This window comes from Manis pentadactyla, chromosome Y (assembly GCF_030020395.1).
Source record: "Manis pentadactyla isolate mManPen7 chromosome Y, mManPen7.hap1, whole genome shotgun sequence".
NCBI classification, from domain to species: domain Eukaryota; kingdom Metazoa; phylum Chordata; class Mammalia; order Pholidota; family Manidae; genus Manis; species Manis pentadactyla.
Window position 1 is genome coordinate 34,490,721 of NC_080039.1, and position 20,181 is coordinate 34,510,901.

The following is a 20,181-nucleotide window of genomic DNA, read 5'->3' on the forward strand; positions in this document are numbered from 1 at the left end:
ACCTCGTGTTTTGTGTGGGCTCCATGAATTCTGATTCTGTGTATGTGATGCACCCACAGCAGACAGGGTCTCCAAAGTCAGCACAAACCAGACAGGCTCAGTCACTGTTACTTTTTCCAGGGGAAGGAGATAGAAAGCACACAAGATAACCAAAAATTGCCAAAATATGACCTGTTTCTAAGTTGTAGGGTGAAAGTGCAGCCAGGTAGGCACATGGAGTGTCTGGGGGTCCTATTTCAGAAGGAATAGGAAATTGGTCACCCCGGGAAAGGTCTGCATGCAAGCTCTGGAGAAAGTCGGAAGAACACGGTCAATGTGGATTTGTGGGAAGAGCATGCTCGGAAGTAAAAAATACAAGCTTTTCAGAAAGGTCCATTTGTTTGTATTGGTCAAAATTATAAATGTGTTCACTTTGATACGGTATTTCCATTTATGGAAATTTTAAACAGGTTTGTTGTTTATAATGTTGAAATAGTTAAAACTAAATTTAATACTCTGCAAGCTTTGGTACATTCGAAATAGAAATTACATGAAATTAAAATATTGAATTATATCACTCTAAATCAGTATATGAATATTCCCTGAAAGCATTAATACATAAATAAGAACCAAACATGTGATACTCTGCATATTTTATGTATGTCATATTTGTGTAGCACAAAGACTACCTCCAGTATATAGTATGTTTGTGTTTTTTGAAATATACACACATACAACAAACCACCAGAAATAGAAATCAGGAAAACAACTCCATTTACAGTTGAACCAAAAGGAATAAAATACCTAGGAATAAAGGTAAGCAGAGGAAGTGAAAGACCTGTATTCTAAAAACCAACACACTGATGAAAGAAATTGAAGAAAACACAAATGGAAATCTACCCCATGTTCTTTTATAGGATGATTTAATATTGTCAAAATGACCATCCTAACCAAAGAAACTCCATGTAATCCCTATCAAAATAGTAATGACATTTTTCAATGAACTAGAGAGAATAATCCCAAAATTTATATGGAATCACAAAATCTGTGCATAGCCAAAGCAATCCTGAGAAAACATGATAGGTGGAGGATTGCACTCCCTGACTTCAAGCTCTACTACAAAGCTACAGTAATAAGAACAGTATGGTACTAGCATAATAATGGACCCATAGATAAATGGAACAGAATAGAAGGCTCAGAAATGAACCCACACATTTGGGGTCAATTAGTATATGACTAAAGAGGCAAGAATATACAATGGGGAAAAGACAGCCTCTTCAATAACTGGTGTTGGGAGAACTGGACAGCTACATGCAAGAGAATGAAACTGCATTACTGTCTAAGTGCACATATAAAAGTAAACTTGAAATGGATTAGAGCGAAATATAAGACATGAAACTGTAAAAGTCCTAGAAGAAAACATGGGCAAAATCACTTGAACGTAAGCATGAGTAACTTTATTCTGAACACATCTCTTTGGGCAAGAGAAACAAAAGAAAAATAAACAGGTTGAATACATCAAACTAAAAATTTCTTAGCAGCAAAGGAAACCATCAACAAAACAGAAAGGAAACCTACAATGTGGAAGAATACATTCATAAATGAAATGATGCATCTAAAAAGGGGCTTATCCTCCAAAATATATTAAGAACTCAAAGAAATCAACTCCAACCTGATTAAAAATGGGCAGAAGATCTAGACAGAGCTTTCTCCAATGAAGAAACACAGAAGACCACCAAGCACATGAAAAGATGCTCCACATCAGTAAACATCAGGGAAATGCAAATCAAAATATCACCCCACAGCAGTCAGAGTAACCACTATATAAAGGACAAGAAATAACATGTGTTGACGAGGATGTGGAGAAAGGGGAACCCTCCTTCACTGCTGGTGGGAATATCGGTTGGTGCAACCACTGTGGAAACCAATTTGGATCTTTCTCAAGAGACTAAAAATGGAAATCCTATATGACCCACTAATGCCAGTTCTGGGAATGTACCTGAAGAAAACAAAATATCTGACTCAAAAAGATATATTCACCCATATGTTTATTGTCACATTATTTAAAATAGCCAAGATATGGAAGCAACCTAAGTGTCCATCAATAGATGAATGGGTAAAGATGTGAAACATATACACAGTGGAATATTATTCAGCTGTAAAAAAAAGAAAGAAATCTTGCCACTTGCAACAACATGGATGGAACTAGAGGGTATTATGCTCAGTGATATAAGCCTGGTGGAGAAAGATAAATACCATATGATTTCACTTATGTCTGGAATCTAAAAACAAAGCAAAACACAGTGAACAAAACAGCAGCAGACTCATAGACACTGAGATGTGACTGGTGATTACCACGGGGGAGGGTTAGGGCAGGTGGGTGGGAAGGGTGAGGGGGTAAAAGGGCACAAAAATTCTCAATCATAATATAAGTTGGTCACAGGGATGATAGGGCAGCATGGAGAATACAGCCAATGATTCTGTAACAGCTTCCTATGTTGACAGGTAGTAACTGCACTTGAAGTTAGGATACAATAATGTATCTTCCTGCTGAATCCATATGTCATATATTTGAAAAAATATATAATATGTACAAATATAATATTGTATATAAAATATATATATATATATGCACACTATGGTACATCAACTGAAACCATATGTAATATACACAAACAATATTGTATATCAACAATACTTCAATAAAAACATATCAAAATATATGTACAGACATATAATGAAGAGTTTATACAATCTGTCAAGAGTACCTAATGCTGGCCTGGAGCAAGTTGGGACAGGATCACGTTTAATATGAACTCATACGACTGTGGACCTGAAGATGTCCTTGTCACTGGGGGCCTTTAGTTTCCTGACCTCACAAAGTAAGCTGGACAGTCTCGTCTCCCACAGCATCTCATGTAAAAACTGTGTCTACATTAAATGCTCTTTCTTCTGTGCTGTTTGGAAGGATTCTCTAATGAAATCTTGTGGACCTGCAACATCTTTTTGCAGAGTTCTGGCAGGTGGATTCAATTTATTTAATAGGAAAGGACTGTACACATTTTCTATTTCATCGTGTGTCAGTTTGGGTAACACAACTATCATGTTTGAGCCCCTTTCATACAAGTTGGTTGGCCTAATGTTATCTGTGGTGTTCCCTCACCCTTCTCTTCACTTCTGTATGGTTTGTGGTTACAACCCCTTTTCCTTGCAAATAGGGTGCACAGGCACACACATTTGTGGAACAGAGATGCACATTTGTGGGACAGAGGAGTCAGCTGAACACATGCAGGGAATCTTTCTTTAATTCTTGAAATGTTTCTGTAATTTCAGTATATAATTGTGTGTCAGTATTATACCCACGTGTCCCCTCGATGATGATACATATGCATTTGGGGTTAATGTCATGGATTTGCCCAGGTGTTCCATTCCCTGTGATGCACACGATGTTCCCCAGGGACTTCTTTCTTGGGCAAACTGCCTCCTCCCAATACAGTAAAAGTGTCCATGACCCTCTCCTCTTTCCATGATGGCAGACCCTCTACTCCCTCTGCCCTTGACTCTTTAGGACGTGTCCATGTATTTTCCGTGGATATTTAAGCATGTTTTCTAAATTAAATGATTTTCCAGACAGACACGTATGCAGTTGCTATCTTAAATCAGTTTATTTAAGCTTTCAGAAATCCAACTGCACCAAGCAGGACAGGAGTGGTTGTGACAGAGATGAGATGGGAAACGGGGCTCGCTTATGGGCAGAGAGAGGTGACGTAGTGCAGACGCAAGGGATGTTCTCTTCATCTTCTGGTCCTGATTCCATGGGGGAGACGTTGTACCGGTTCTCAGGGGCATTACTAAGGGGGAATAAAACAGGAGATGGGGTTCGTGTGCATTGACTGCATGACACAGTAACGGGTGAGCCTCAGGAAGCGGGGCTGCAGGCCCTCCAGTTAATCCAGTGGGAACACATTGCTCCCCACGTCCATGGTAGGAGAGGATCCATGCGAACTTTCCCAGATATGCACACGACTCGGTGCCTTTCGTGACTGGGATCCATGCCAGAATTTCCCTGATATCAGAAAGCATGGACATGGCAATGGCCCTCTTAAAAATGAGTTCAGAGTGTGTGACTGAATCACGCCCCCTGCACGAATTCCAAACTGTGTGTCATCAAGATACTCCATTCATCCTGGGAGCTGACATTTTTCTTTGCTGTTTTTCTTGATGGCTCTCCCCAAGCCCTCTGCTCCAACCTAGATAAGGCACATCTTAGCCCAGATCAGTATCCTTTCTTGAGGCTATGTTACTTCAGACTCTTTGAAACAACTTCTGGGGAAATGGTGTTCTTAGGGAAAAGCCATGGAAGGTACAGGTGTGACGGTGTGGCTGGAACCCTCCCACGTGTTTCTCCCCATGACGGGAAGTCAGCATGGCTGCTGAGACACTGTTGGGTTCACTTATCCAAGTATGGGTAGGGATACATGTGAACAACCATCCGGCAGGACGCACTGGGAAACTAAGCATGTCTCCATGCGTCCCCACCAGGTCCTGCCAATCTCTGACGACCATCTTTTGCATAGTCCCGGCCTGGCCGTGCTTTCTCACCAACCTGCTCATTACTAACCTGTTCATGCAGGTGCAGTTTCATTGGGCACAGGACCAATCTCAGGAGCTCACCCAGTAGGAACATGTTCTCTAGTGACATTAGGAAGTAGGACCAGAAACTTGCTTTTAAGAACATGGCCCTCCATGCAGTCTGCACCTGGGCTGACTGAGTTACTTGGCATAGCAGACTAGTAACAGGTCATGTTTACTTACACCACTGAGAGGTTGTGCATCCTGTTTTCATTAAATCGCAGGACAGTCGTCTGGAGAGAAAACAAAAGTATATGAGATAAAAAGGCATCACTCCATTTCGCATTCTTTCTGACAATATCTGTATTTTTAAAAGGGACTTTATAGGTGATACATGGTGGGAGAGGAATTTGAAAATGAGTTAATTTGTTTCCCAGTGGTCGATGGCCATAACGGATATTTGATATATTCAGGAAAAAATAAGAGTCCGTTTACCAGAACTGATGATATTGACGATATTATCTTTTGGAATTCCCAGGTCTGCCGTTATCTTCCTGAACTTTGCCACGGCTTTCTCACTAATATCACTTTCTTTGCCTGAAATTCAGCATGCATAATGCAGAAATCTGTCAGTTAGAGATGTGGAGAATTTCTGAAGCCAGAAATGGGGAAAATGAATGTAGAAACCCGGTCTTCACAGACTGTGATCGAACAGTAACCAGGGTGGACATTGAACACATCACCGTGCCCACTGCCTGCCTCTGGTGGGTAAGACAGGGAAACCCACACAGCTCAGTACCCGTGCCCTCTGCGAGCTCTGCCACTCACTCCACGGACACATGAGGAGCACTGTGAATCTGGGGCCAGTCCATCTAGAATCCCTGTGATCTGCCCCATCTCTGCCTCCTTCCTAGACCCCATGTCTGACATTCATGCCTTGGTCTGGACCCAAGTAAACTGGGAGCTCGAATCTCCATCTTCCTAGACCTCAGATCTACCCAACCTCGTCCAAATAGAGACCCTGTATCCCAGACTGCAGCCCACCCGTGCACGCCCCAGTGTAATTGTCAGTGTTCATAAGAACAGTGATGGGAAGATTAATCGTGAAGGTGAATTTTAAATGCTTTCCTGTCCTGGCAATAGAATATATTTCTTAAATTCTCTAAGATTTGAAGGAATTGGGGTCAACTGAATAGAACCATGACTTGAAATAAGTTGCTGTCAATAACTGTTCCTAATAAAAGTTAAGTTTAAACCATTGTTAATTTTAATAAATGGGCTTCACATGTCATCGATGATCCGATACATTGCCGCCCCTCCCCTACGTCCTTCTTACCACTTTCCTCTGCCGACCACACCCCTCCGTGGACAGAAGGACCTGGGCCTTGCATACGGAATAAAGGATCCATGTGAGCACACACTGATTTTGTGATTTAGAAAAGGGACAGTGGAGACATGTACGACAGGGTCAGTGGTATATAGTAGGAGAGAATCATACCATACAATACAATTATGTTCGTTTCCACGCCTTCCGCATCCTTGTTATTTATCTCTGCGATCATAGCATTTTCATCCTTATAGAGAATTTTATATACATTTTCACCGGAATCTGTGGTAGAGGAATACATAGCTATACATATACCCACTCACATCCTTAAAGCGATATGTAAATATACATAAATAGGTAAGTCAATAAATATCTGCCTGACTTAATTCATTGGTTTTCGCTTCATCATGGCGTAAAAGCACCATTGGCAACAAGATTGTCTATGGATCCCTGTGTCCCTGCAGCCGTGCCGTGGTGTTACCATGGACGATGGCAGTGAGGACGGTAGGGAGGCCTTTCCCCACGGTCGCCTCACTTCACATCATGCCCTTACTAAAATGGTTTCCAGCCCTGTGTTCTAGTGAAGCCAAGGTTTCTTTAAACAACGGTACATGTTCTTAAATGGCATAAAACCAGTTCCAAGTTTAAAATTATTTGTATCTCCTTCACTCAAGCAATGAATTGATTTCTCTTGAAGATCAAATTCGACATGCCCTTCAAAATATTGCATAACTGTTTGAGGGCCTGCCACACCAGGCAGCCGAGGGAACACTTCATAGTAATGACGGCCTTTCCTCTGACGCTGCATCTATGGGCATCTCTTCACAAATGTGTGGCTGCCCCTACCAAGTCAGTGTGGTAATATGACAGTTTCACTTGGGAGGATATGCTGGCTATGGCAGGTGGAACAATTAATTTACATTCCACCTGGTTGAGGCCCTACATCTCTCCAGCTGTGCCATCATTCTGCCGGGATTGCAGGGAAGGCAATACGTATTTTTATACTTTGCATTACAACTGAACCCTCTGACTTCACATTCTCTGGGTCAACTATAAATGACATCTCACAGCTGTCCCTTATCAGGCAGTGTTTAAGTTACACTTTCAATTCTTTGGAGGCCTAGAATTCAGATATATGGAGTTCCAGAAAGAAGGGGCCAAGATTCCAGCCCTGAGATGCTTTTACGAATAAAATAGTTGTACTTACAGGTAACCTGGTAAACATTGTCTTCTACTTTTGTTCCCTCGGCCAGTTTTTGTACACATACTCCATTTTCCCTTAAAAACAAAACAGATTGCAGTGGATCGACAGCAATAATTACATTTCATCTGTCACTAGTAGTTTCTTTGTTTGACTCCCTGTGACCCTGTATCAGGCCTCATTTTAATGCCCATGAACCAGTGCCATCAAAAGAGAAGAAATGAGTTATCCAGGATCATGTAACTCTCAAGTGAAGGATGTTTCGTTCAGGTGGGGTTTGAGCAACTGTGTCAAAGACATGCTCTAGATGCAAAACAGGTCATTCTGCAAACAGAGAGACAGCTTTCCACACAGGGCTTAGTGGTAGTCACAACCCTGGCAAAGATCTTAGATGACAGAAGAGATAGGAATCACAAGAAGAAAGAAAAAACTTAAGAGTGTAATCAAATCCAACACCTTCATCTCCTAAAAAAACATGGTTAAGAAAATGTACCTCAAGGCACATGTATGTGTACAGAGGCAGTGTATGCACTCCCAGAAGGAGCACCCATATGCACATGATATTAGTATGTGATACAGGGAAATATACCCTTGCAATGAATGTTATGATTATAAATCTGTGTTGGTGTGTAACAAACACTATGTGCCTCTGTGTGAGTCTATGGCAAGAAAGTTGCATTTGGAAAGTGGAACGAATGCGTACTATAATGCAAATGATGAAACAGTTAATAATACAGCTGAAAGCGGGCAAGTCATTGAGCAGACAGTTCTCGAAATAATGGCCATAGGAAACAGTCCTCATGTTTTTTTGTCCTCAGAGACATGCAAAGTAAAAGCATACTGAGATTCCATTTCTGTTACACAAGCCTGGATAAAATCATAGATTATGTCAATGCCAAGGTTTACAATGGATGTGTTGAAAAGAACACCTCATCTGTTGTAAGTGATAATGAAAAGTCTCATTCACTTCGAAAATAATTTGACATTCTGCTATACTTCAATACACATGCGGACTCTAGTGCAGCCATTCAACACTGAAAACACATGGTAACTGAGACGCTGATACTGAGCTATTCACATGGAAGTTACTCGGAATGCCCACAACCTGATCCGATAGCTGGACGATGTCCACTTTCTGACATATACAAAGTACTTGAACGTGGCCTAGTACAATGCTGCAAAGAGAACTTTCTGTGCTCACGGAAATGGGTTTGTTTTGAGGGGAGCAGTGGTGAGACGGGTGTGTGCGTGGCCTCAAACTCATGAACGCCGCTCTTCACTGGGATGCATATCATCCCATGCCAATGACTGTTCAGTTCAGCTGATTTGAGAAAGATCAGAACATGTCAGTTAAACATGGAAGGACACAAAAACGGTAAATATGAGAAATCAAAGGAGAATATGATATTTGTAAGAAAAGCTATTCTTGAAGGCCATAATTCAAGCAGAATCAGGAAGAAGTTGTCACTGACTGGCTTCTCCCCAATGTAATACGTCCCCATTTCTCATGGGGGGAAAGATAAAACTGATACATGGACATAAAGAGCCTTCAGAAGGACCCCTAATTTTTCTTTTAACGAATCTCACCTGGAACCATCCCGTCTGTTCTGCACTTACTAACCCTGACCTTACTTGTCATTTCCTGAACACCTCTTTAAAATAACTGGGTGCCTCTGATGATGCCAACTCTTCTCTTTCCAGTGTCCTTTGTCTGATGATCCCAGTCCCCCTTCAGAGGCATCATGTCCCTGTCCCATGTGCTGTGACCCTCTTACACCCCTCACACACCATTCCTCTGCTTTGATGTCCTCTTTCCCCTCATCCATACCAGGATGATAGAATGCATTATTGCTACGAGTCTATGTAACTGTATCCCTGGCTCTGTTTTGACTAAGGAAGGTTGAAAACCAGTGTTCATCTTCTCTTAGTCATTGGGGTTCTTAATAGGGGGCTACTAGACACTCAACTTCCATCAGGAATACTTGATGCCATGAAGGCTGTGATGGCTTAGTCATGATGAAACTTTGCTCTGAGAAAGTTCATGGGGATAGAGATTATGTGCGTCACCACCTGCTCACACTTTGAGGAGCTGCATTCCTCTCAGGGTGAAGGTCCTTTACAAATTTGGCAGGACAGAGTCTGGTCGCGGTCAGAATCTGTAGGTGCTGAGGACCCCACACCCTCTTGCTGTTCTCATCTCTTTTCTCCCATGAGGTGCTTCTGAGGAGCACCATTGACACCTTTCCCTCCAAACAAATGCTCAGGGCATTTTCTAGAGGCTCTTCTTTAAATATTGACAACATATTTAAAGACCCTTCAGCACAAACCCCAGAGATTTGTGTTCTTGACCATAATCGGTATACTTCCCTGCTGACCCAGCATCAGACAGACCCTCTGTCAGGGCCAGGCATTCCCAGGCATTTTTGTTCTGTTATTTTTACTCACTTGACATAGAATGTGAAGAAGATTTTGCCGTTTTGTGGGTTCAGTTCAACTTGACGGGCATAAGCTTGGAATGGCCCCTCATTCGTTATCTTCCCTTTGTTAGAGGATGCGATCTGAAGAGTGTTCAATTGAATTGAAATCTAAAGCAAAATTCCAGGAGCGATTTTAGTCAGTCTCTCTTAGTTTCCTTTGACCTCATCCATCATGAGTTTCCCTTCACTTCTGCATCAGCACAACACTTGTGTAACTTTACTGAACAAAGATGGATTTATAAGATACTGTGAAAACCTACATCTGTGGTAAACAAGAAATGAGATATTCCTGAAACAGCATAAGCTCTGCTATCAATTCTAGAAGGCCAGTTAGCACTGTTTTGGCTAATGCAACCTTCTCATCTAAATGATAATAGATATGTAAAGAAGCCCTTTAATGGACATATCAGCCGTGTAGAGAAAATTCAAGACATATCCAGTAGGCGTGTATCAGAAGTCAGCCAAAGAGCATGTTGGAGTAGGAGGTAAATGTCTAGATGTAGGTGCACCTGTATTTTGATATATAAAACCCAGTGCGAGTGCGTACACACACACACACACACACACACACACATACACACACACACACACACACACACACACACACACACACAACAAACACCCAACACCTTATACCAAAGAAGAACTTCCTTCCTACCAGCACGTCGTTCTCAAGTACAGGTACCTGGTCTGCACAAACCAGACCGAGTACAAGGGTCAGCAGCAAAATCTGCATCTTCATGGTGCCTGTCGTCCTTCTGCTGAAGCTGGGAGACTGCCGGGTGTTGCAGGAGATCTGAAATGTGCACCAGTTTTTATAGGATTAGATATGTTTGAAGAAACACGTCGTGAACCTATAGTCATCAATCAGGAGACCTTGTTTACATAGAAGTCTTCTTTTAATATCCTGGTTGGCAGTGATGAGTACCCATGACATTCTCTTATTTGAGTAAGATTACTTTTAAGTGAAATTTCAACTGGTCCAGGCATTTGACCTTCAGAGTAAATGACAGAGCACAATACTGAGGAGGTAGTTCCAGGAGAGTAATACTTATTTCCTATTTATCTTGAATTCCAACATGGGATAAATAGTCTAAGGCTGTGCCCCCAAACCTGGTGTTATTTCCTTAATATTGAGGGGGTACACTTAAACTTATTGTCTAACACTCACCATGTTACTGCCTAGTTTAATAAAATTAATGTGGCATCTATCCCATGAATCAGTTACCAAGGCATTCCTCAAATGAATCTGTGTTTAGCTCAAAAAAATGTTTCCCACAAGAAAAGAGTCTTATTGGTTAACCCTATTCTCCAGGTAGGGTACATTCCCGTTTACCACTGTGTCACAGTCTGTGGAAACATCATGTTTTTAACCAGTTCAACACAGATGTATACATAAAGCCTTTGTAAAGTTCTACTCTTGTGTAGATACTTCGGTGTGCAATGGCCGATCAAAGGGCCTTGATTCGTTTTACACCAACAGTGGATGACAACTGTGTGGTCACTTTAAATCCTCCCAATACCCCCTGTCAGTCCTTTGCATTCTAGACTTTGTAATGATAAGTATGTAGTGGTATCTGGCTGTGGTACGCAGTGAGTAAGGTTGGGGAACTTCCTTTTCTGTGTTTCTCTGCCATCTGTATATTTTCATTGATAAAGTCGTGTGCCCGATATTGGTTGCTCTGTTTGTGTTCCTACGGTTCATCATCACTTCTTTATATATTTTGGATAGACTCCTTTTGCAGACAGAAGACTGGCAAATATTTTTCCCAGTCTATGGCTTCTCTATTCCTTCCGTTAATAGAGTCTCTCAAATATCCACATACATGCACTTTGATAAAGGTCATGTGATTTGTATATTGTTTTTCTCTCAGAGACCATGCTTTGCTGTCTTATCAAAGAAATAATTGCTTAACCTGACATTGGAGTTTTCTTGTCTATTTTCTTGTAGACGTTTTCTAGTGCTGGATTTACAAATAGGTCAGTGAATCACTTTGGGTCAGCTCTAGCATATGGAGCAAGTACAGGTTGAAGTCTGGGGTGTAATCCAGTTTTTCCAGCACGTGTTGGAAAAGTTGTTATTTTCCATAGGACTTGCTTTCTACTTTTCTAGAAGATCCTTTGTCTGTCTATTCCTGTACCTTCTCCAGGAGCAGTTTTGTTTTATTTCTGTCTACCCCTTCCACCTGTTTTGGACAATACTAAATAAAAGACACGATATAATGATCATATGACTTCCCTTAGGAATAAAATAAAACTTTGGCTGCAAAGAACAAAATAACTCCATTCCACATGCTTCCGATGACAGCTCAGCCAAACTTCTTCAGCTGTTAGATTTAATAGGAGACCTTAGACATGTCACCTAACCCCCTGACATGACTGTCACATCAAAAGACACCATTTATCACCTCCTTCCACCCCAAAGCTGCCTCTTGCATCGTTTTAACTAAGAGGACTTTCCATGCAAATGCCTAAAACCTCATTGGAAGAAACTCACATACATACTTCTTTCTCATTGTTCTGTTTTCCAAATAGCTTTTCAGCAATCTAATCTTTGATTATTTATTCATAGACTCAGATGTATATCCAGCCAGCAAGAAAACATGACAGTCATTCCCCTAATTTTTAGAAGTTCAAAAGGAAACAAGAAAATTTCCTGCTGTTTCTGTCCATCTGTTTATATTTAAGGCCATTGACAGAGCTGAACACCTTTTTTTATTTCCTCATAGGTCCATGATATTGATTTCCTTTGTAGCCAATTACCTGTGAAATATCCTAAAGAGATATTTGTTTTTATGGTAGAAGTGAAGAAACCATGGAACTCATGATTTCCACGTCATCTGTGTGAAAACACCCAAAGAACAGACATAGTCCCGCCCACTCCAGGGCACATCTGAGCCCCAAACTAGCCTGTGTGTTCGGTATCTGACCCTTGGGGGCAGCTTGTCTGATGGGCTCTTCTGCCTGCATCTACAAATGGCCACATGCCTTCATTCCCAGAACAGACAAACGCTGTTCAATATTATTCTTCCAAAATTCTTCTTCCAGCAAGTGTTGAAAAAGTTGTTTTGTCTTCTTTGATTGCTTACACATACTCCACTGCATTTTGTCCTAAAAGCAAGCTCCAGTTGTAAAAGCTTTAATATTGAAAAATTTCATGTCTCACAACGTCCTCATATTTTTTCTCGGTCACTTCCCTGATTTGGATAACTTTGAGCTGGGGTCTGAGCCTAGTTAACACCGTGTTTCCTGCATCACCACACTCTCCATGGCCCCTTTGGAACCTGTGATAATCTCCGGCACCTCTACCTGAGTCCGGTCCACAAATGTTCCCTTGAATGCATCCTAAGATCAGCTCTTCTTGGGAAGATCGTTCTATCTGCCAACAAAAGGGAAAATAACAGTTATTTTAAGAGATTGCTAGTTTGCTCTTTGGATCATCTTCATTGTCTTATTTATTTCCTCTAGGAACTCAGATGACCTTCAAAAACTAACTCTCCTTCATTGATGTTCATGGAAAAGTGGGTAAAAGAAGGTTACAGAGAAGCAGAGCTCTCCTATACCAACACGAACACCTCATAACCCAGCACATAATGCTTCGATATCCTGCATACCTGTGCCTTTTCTTTCCTTCTCAAACTGTCTGGGTTTCTGCAACTACATTCCACAATGCCTTTCTCAATAATGCAAGGGAACTTTCGATGCTGGTCATCAGAACTACCCTTTTTCCTCACAATATCCTGAGCAGGGTCCCAGTGGGCTTAGATTCTCAGAGGAGGTCGTGAACCCCAGGACTGCTTTTAGGGATCTGATCCTGTTGAAATTCCCTCCCACGCGGTTCCTCCGTGAGGAATGTGCTCAGGGACCTCTGGAGGACTTTGTTGAAGATACTGATTCATAGAACTGGCACTAAACCTGAAGCTCTGCATTGTGAGCAGGCACTCAGGAGATGTCCTTCTATCCATCTTTAAACCACACTTTCCAGTAGCAGGGGTGGACAGCAGTCTTCCCAAAGCTTGTCCTGTGTAATGAGCCCTCTGCAGTGGTCCTGTCTACACATGTAGGCTCTCAACTGGGACCTTTGGTTCGTGCAAATCTGGGCAAGGCATTCTAAAACTGTTTATAGGGGTTTGTATTAAGGTATTATTCATATACACTCTTATGAAGGTTTCACATGAAAAATCAATGTGTTTACTACATTTACCCGTATTATCAAGTCCCCACCCATACCCCAATGCAGTCACTGTCCATCAGGGCAGCAAGTTGCCGGAGATCCACTGTGTCCCTTCTCTGAGCTACACTGTTCTCCCCGTGATCCCCCCCACACACACCATGTGTGCTAAACATAATACCCCTCAAACCCTTCTCCCTTCCTCCCCACCCGCCCTCCCCCACCCTCCCCTTTGGTAACCACTAGTCCCTTCTTGGGTTCTGTGAGTCTGCTGCTATTTTGTTCCTTCAGTTTTGCTTCATTGTTACACTCCACAAATGAGGGAAATCATTTGGCATTTGTCTTTCTCCTCCTGGCTTATTTCACTGAGCATAATACCCTCCAGCTCCATCCATGTTGTTGCAAATGGTAGGATTTGTTTCTTTCTTTATGGCTGAGTAGTATTCCATTGTGTATATGTACCACCTCTTCTTTATCCATTCATCTACTGATGGACACTTAGGTTGCTTCCTAATATCTTGGCTATTGTAAAAATTGCTGTGATAAATATAGGGGTGCATATGTCTTTTTGAATCTGAGAAGTTGTATTCTTTGGGTAAATTCCTAGGAGTGGGATTCCCAGGTCAAATGATATTTCTATTTTTAGTTTTTTGAGGAACCTCCATACTGCTTTCCACAATGGCTGAACTAGCTGACATTCCCCCCAGCAGTGTAGGAGGGTTCCCCTTTCTCCACATCCTCGCCAGCATTTGTTGTTCCTAGTCTTTTCAATGCTGGCCATCCTAGCTGGTGTGAGGTGATGTCTCATTGTGGTTTTAATTTGCATTTCCCTGATGACTAGTGATGTGGAACGTCTTTTCATGTGTCTTCTGTAGGTGCTTCTGAGGAGCACCCCTGACACATTTCCCTCCAAGCAAATCCTCAGGCCGTTTTCTAGAGGCTCATCTTTAAGTATGAGCAATAGCTCCACCGCAGGGCCTCTCATTCTTGACCATAATCCAGATACTTCCCTGCAGATCCAGAGTCAGACCCTCTCTCAGGGTCGGGCATTTCACAGGTGTCTTTGTAATTTGTACCTGCTTGGCAGAAAATTGAAGGAGACGCTGCCAACTGCCCGGCCAAAATCAACTCCTTGAAGAGAAGCTCTGAATGGGCTCTTCTCCCTCAACTTCCTGTTACTGGATGGGGTAAATAATCGGTTCTGCGGACAACTGAAGCGAAGTTCCCATCAGAAATTCCCCTCAATCTCTTTTATTTTCTCAGACACCATCCATCGTGAATTTCCCTTCTAACTTTATTACCTAACTTTACTGAACAAAGAAGGATGTATAAGATTGCATGAAAGCCGTTTAGTGGTGATCTAGAAATGGAGATATTATGTGCACAGCGTACTGTCTGTTATGAAACTCAGAACACAGATCCAACACTTTTTGACTGATGCATCTCCTTTGCAAGTTCAGTTGACATGTATACAATGCCATTTAAAAGATAATACTGACCATTCAAGTCAAGTACAGTAGAAATGTCTATGGAGCCACTTAATAGATTCTGCATAGGAGGTAGATGGTTAGGCTTTGGTGCACATAAATTTGGATATAAATTTCAAAACCCCAGAAGGGACACACATACACACACACACATGACACAAACTCCTGAGGTCAGCTGGTCCCTCGGCCCTGAGGAGCTGAAATTAGAGTGTGACATCTGGTCAGTACAAAGTACAGCAAGGACAGGATTCAACAACAGTCTCTTCATGTCTTGGCATATGAAACTGGGCTCATATTCCTGAATATTGCATTCTCCATTGAGGAGCTCAGACTGCTTGCACTACCTCTGGGTGAGAGCCTGCATTTTTGCCTCTTTATAAAGGATTTGTTTGTCGAGGTGACCCTTGGTGAATCCATTTGTCATTGGTCAGAAGAGGCCACGTGGCCACATTTAAAACAAACCCTGAGTTAGGCAGTGATGTAACCCTGAAGACTGTTCAGATCTTGGGCACGTGGCTAATGTCTCCCTTTCCTTTACCAAACATATTCACAGCCAGGGAAAGAAGGCGTCTTTGGGTCAAGCCCGCGTGCCTTTTATGGTGTGGATATTGATTTGTTTTTAGAAGTAAACCCTGCCCTTCACCTTCTTCCCAGATGTGTTGCAAGGAAGTCACCTCTTTCTCCCAGCATTTCTGCACCGTCTCCCTTGTTGAAGGACAGAAACATCTGCAGTGTGACCTTTGAGAGATGCCAGCTCATGGACTTGTAAATGTCAAGATTCTGGCAAGGAAACATCTGGTCTTTTTTCTGTGCTCAGGAGTGGGCGAGGGAAAGAGGGGCTGACCACACTGCAGGCCCATTTAGGAGTAAGGCTCTGGAATATCCAGTGTCTGTCCCTCTGAGCTTATTATGGATATTAGATAATGTCATGTCTGTGAAAATCTCCTCAAAGAGTGCTTAACTCAGAGACACAGGTCATAAGTTATTACCTGTTAAGTAAACCAGTGAGTTAGTGCATAAAATAAGTCTTTTTGGAAACTGGTCCATTCCTGTAAAACCGAATGAATTTGCTGTTCATCTTTTCAACTTAGTAAACTGACACAGCAAGAGTAGACACATATGAAATGCTTTTCCAGAAGGAAGGAGTGGGCTCTTCTGGAATAAGAACAGATTGGAATGTCACAAACAACTAAGCACAGGTTTAAATACAATACCAAGACCAGGGGGTTGATGTGGTCTAAAAGCCTGTCTGTCGCAATAATCCCTCATGATAAGTTGAATTATGTCCCCCTCCAAATTCCCACATTGAGGTCCTCACCCCCGGTGATCCAGAATGGGGTCTTGTTTGGAAATAGGGTCATGAAGATGCCGTTATTTAAGATGAGCTTTTAAGGAAGGGGGCGGCCCCTGATGCCGTGTGGCTTGTGTCCTTATAATAGGGGGACTTTGGGCACATGTGCCCGTGGAGAGAACGCCAGGTAAAGATTGGACTTTTGCTGCCACAAGACAAGGGACATAGCAGAAGCTGCCCAGAGGAACTAAGAGAGCTTTGCTGGCCCCCTTCAAGGAGGCACAGTTCTCCCAACACCAAGATCTCAGACCTCTGGCCTCCGGGTCTGTGAGATCAAACGTTGCTATTGTTTTAAGCCGCCCAGTCTGCTTTATTTATTTTTCTGCCGTTAAAGCAAACTGATACATCACTCATGATTTCATTCTAGTGTTGACTTGGGACATTAAAATGAAGCCAGTGCCTTCAGCGTGTGGCCAAGCCAGCTGAGCTCATGGAAAACGCTCTTTCCTCTGGGGCTAAGATCTTAATAGGAGATGAGGACTCAGACCCCCAAAGAAGCCTCTTTGAAAGTACCGAGAGACTTCCTACAAATATCTAACCAACCTCAGTGAAATAAATGAGAACAAAAGAAATCCTTGTTTTGGCTTCCCCTGATGTTTTTCAGTAGAAATTTTAAAAGTTGATAGGTTAACATGATGGAATCAATTCATTTTCTCAAAGCAACCCTGTGGTCTCCTATAGTTTTGAAATGTTTTCTTCTTTCTTGACTGGGTGTACCAATTCAAAGGCTGATCTTATCCAGGAACACGCTCATGCACACCCCAGAATCCGGTTTAAAAAAGTACTTGGGTTCGTGTGCTCCCAGCTTGCCAACATATAAACTAGCCTTCGTAAATACCCCCCACCCTGGGAGCATATGAGATCCTTCTTTAACCAGCCCACTGTCGTGAAATCTTTACACTGCAAATACCTATCCAGCTGGTCATGTACACTATGTACATCTGGGCTTCTACATACAGAAAGTGCGATTTATTTCTTACCCCCTTAGAAGCATGTTTTGCCCCTTGAGAGGCAATTTTGCCCCCACTGAGAATACACATCCTAGAACTGTTCCTGCCAAGAAGTAATGACTTTGCTTCTACTTCCCATTCTGCCATTCAAAGGAGATTTGAGTACTTGCCTACTCTAGCCACTCATTGGTGCACTCAATAGTCATAGTTATTCTTATTGCTACTATTATTTTTTCTACTTTCAACTTTCATGCTGTTACAGAACAACTGGTGGAAGTCAAGTATGCAGGCCAAGGAGGTGCCAGGTTCAGATCTCCAAATGTGAACAGCAACACAACAGTTAAGCACCTTTCCTCATGCATTTTTCCCTCCAAACATTCTCTCCTCTCAGCCTCCTGTAAGCCCATTACACCATACAAGATCCCGCATCCATGTAGCAAGGAAACATGCGAGGCAAACATCTGAGACACCTCCAATGGCCATTTTAACTCCAACGCACATGGCGGATATTCGCCATAATAATAGGTATTAACAGCACTGGAATAGATATCCCATAGCTTCTGCAAATGTCCGAGGGTGCAGCTTCCTGCCTGGGGAAGCTCCGGTGTCTCTCCCATTACTCATGCATTTCAGGTGTTTGTTTTCATTTCATTAGCTGCTGCTTTATTTTGCTTTCAGCACATGTACGTCATTGCCTTGTGGACTTGGCCATCGCACTGCTGTGCTGATAGGCCACGGAGCAGGGCTCTTCATCCCAGTGTTTATTGTCAGTGAATTATGGATTGCTTTTTCTACCCCGAGTCATGACTCAGTATTTTCTAGCCCCATGTTTGAAGAGAAAGTCAGCACAGGTAAACCACAGGGGAAATGTGTGAAAGATCCTTCCTAGCAGGACTTGTGGGCATTCCAGGATGGTGTACCTTCCCAAACGGTAGCCACATGGCCACAGCAGTAGGTGACTAGCCCATTATCTTTGGAGTGAATGAGTGACTCCAGTTTTTTAAGTTAACCATGAGAAAGTATAGCAGAGAGCAATGGACAAAGTTATCTCCGTGGGTGCTACACAAAAACCGTGGATTTTCACAGGCATTAATACCAAGGGTTTGATGTACATTTATTAGGTCCCTACTGAGCCCAGGCCAGGGAAAGCCATTTGGTGTAGGCTTGTAGCAGAGAAAACAGCAACCCACACAGGTATCAATCCGCAACTTCTGTTCCCACAAGGAGATACAGGGAAGAAAGAAACCCTACAGTATGGAAGACGGCAGGTGTGGATGAGGGTCAAATGGGAACGTCACATGGCTTACACAGAGAGTGGCAAAAGGGCATTTAAGGAGACTCTCAAAAAGAAGAGATGAAAAACATTCACAATTATCTGAGTAAGATGACTCCAGAAAGAGGGACTAGTAACTCTTAATACCTTTTTAAAAATTTGATTTTGTTAAAATGCACAGAACTTGAAATTTACCATCTTAACCATTTGTAAAGGGAGAGTTCATTGGTGTGAAGGACATACATATTGCTGTGCAACCAATCTCCAACATTCTTTTCTTCTCAAACTGACACTCTATCCACATTAAACAGTAATTGCCCATTTCCCCCTCCTGCGGCCCCTGGTACTGACCATTCTGCTTTCTGTCTCTGTGCGCTTGAGTCTAGGGGCCTCATGTAAGTGGAATCCTACAGTATTTGCCTTTGTGTACCTGTCTTATTTGACTTAGCATCACGACGTTAGGGTCTATCCATATTGTAGTATGTGGCAGAATAGCCTTCCTTTGATGGCTGCATAATATTCCATTGGATTTATAGATCACGTCTTATTTATCCATTCATCGATCCATGGAGACTTGAGTTGCTCTCACCTTTTGGCTCTGGTGAATCATGCTGCTGTGGGCAAAATGAAATATGAATAACCAAAAAAAAAAAAGGATAAAAGAGAGGATACAGTAATGTAAGTCCTGAATAGTTTTCAAGGGTGAAGACTCTCAAATGTTGCAAAAGCGGTATTCCAAAAGGTGGTGGGTAATAAGCTTCCAATAAGATGCCACGCTAGAGACTCGAGAACCACCACCACACAGTCCCAGAAAAGCACGTGAGAAGAAATCCACTTGTAGATCTGAGTAAAATGGGAAAAACCAAACACTAAATGGAAGGCTTAATACATATAGAGAAAAAAATGTTAGCAAAGGGATGGACCACTAAATTCTCTGCAAGGAAACGGTGGAAGTCAGAGTGACAGAGTAACATGTTCTACTGTCAAGCTGACTTACTAAGTTGAAAGAAAGAAAGATATTTTCAGACAACCCAAATCTAAGAGAATCTGTCATAGAGAGTGGATACTTAGAGAAATGGAGGGAGCAGAAATGCACCTCAGTTGAAAGATAGAGAGGACACGGAGGGCTGAAAATCAAAATCAATGAAAACTGGCAAATACACCAGAAAACAATATGATCCTGAGATTAAAGAGTTGGTACTGATGTAACAGATTTCAAAAATGAGTATACGGCTGAACGCAACAATGATGTACTTGAAATGGACACAGTACAATTTTTCTAATGTCCTTGTATTATCTGTGAGTAAAAACTGAGTTAATAAGAGACTTTGATACATTAGTAACATAGTGACATCAGGAGGGATGTCATTATGAAATTATTAACAGTCAATAT

The 20,181-nt window shown here is 42.1% G+C and overlaps 1 protein-coding gene and 1 long non-coding RNA gene across 2 annotated transcripts in view; one reads left to right on the forward strand and one right to left on the reverse strand.

The window, feature by feature from the left end:
• The window catches only part of LOC118935974 (uncharacterized), a 178,004-nt gene extending 160,878 nt beyond the window's left edge, over nt 1–17,126 (forward strand). Inside the window, exon 3 of the long non-coding RNA XR_008995394.1 lies at nt 16,933–17,126. This is a non-coding gene — a long non-coding RNA (uncharacterized LOC118935974). The remainder of the gene's footprint in view (nt 1–16,932) is intronic.
• LOC130682092 (odorant-binding protein-like) lies at nt 3,621–10,365 on the reverse strand. Its single transcript, XM_057496220.1, has 7 exons — nt 10,215–10,365; nt 9,525–9,664; nt 7,086–7,156; nt 6,050–6,160; nt 5,047–5,148; nt 4,795–4,844; nt 3,621–3,830 (listed from the first exon to the last, which is right to left on the reverse strand). The coding sequence occupies exons 1-6, from the start codon at nt 10,296–10,298 to the stop codon at nt 4,825–4,827; spliced, it is 528 nt and encodes a 175-aa protein (XP_057352203.1). The 5' UTR covers nt 10,299–10,365; the 3' UTR covers nt 3,621–3,830; nt 4,795–4,824.
• Nucleotides 17,127–20,181: the final 3,055 nt, after the last annotated feature.

Excerpts from the sequence above, each read along its gene's own strand:
- LOC130682092 (XM_057496220.1), bottom strand. The coding sequence starts at position 10,298 with ATGAAGATGCAGATTTTGCTGCTGACCCTTGTACTCGGTCTGGTTTGT. Across the intron at positions 7,157-9,524 it reads TTCTTCACATTCTATGTCAA|GGAAAATGGAGTATGTGTAC; the intron begins GTGAGTAAAAAT and ends TTTGTTTTTAAG. Across the intron at positions 4,845-5,046 it reads CGTCAATATCATCAGTTCTG|ACGACTGTCCTGCGATTTAA; the intron begins GTAAACGGACTC and ends TTTTCTCTCCAG.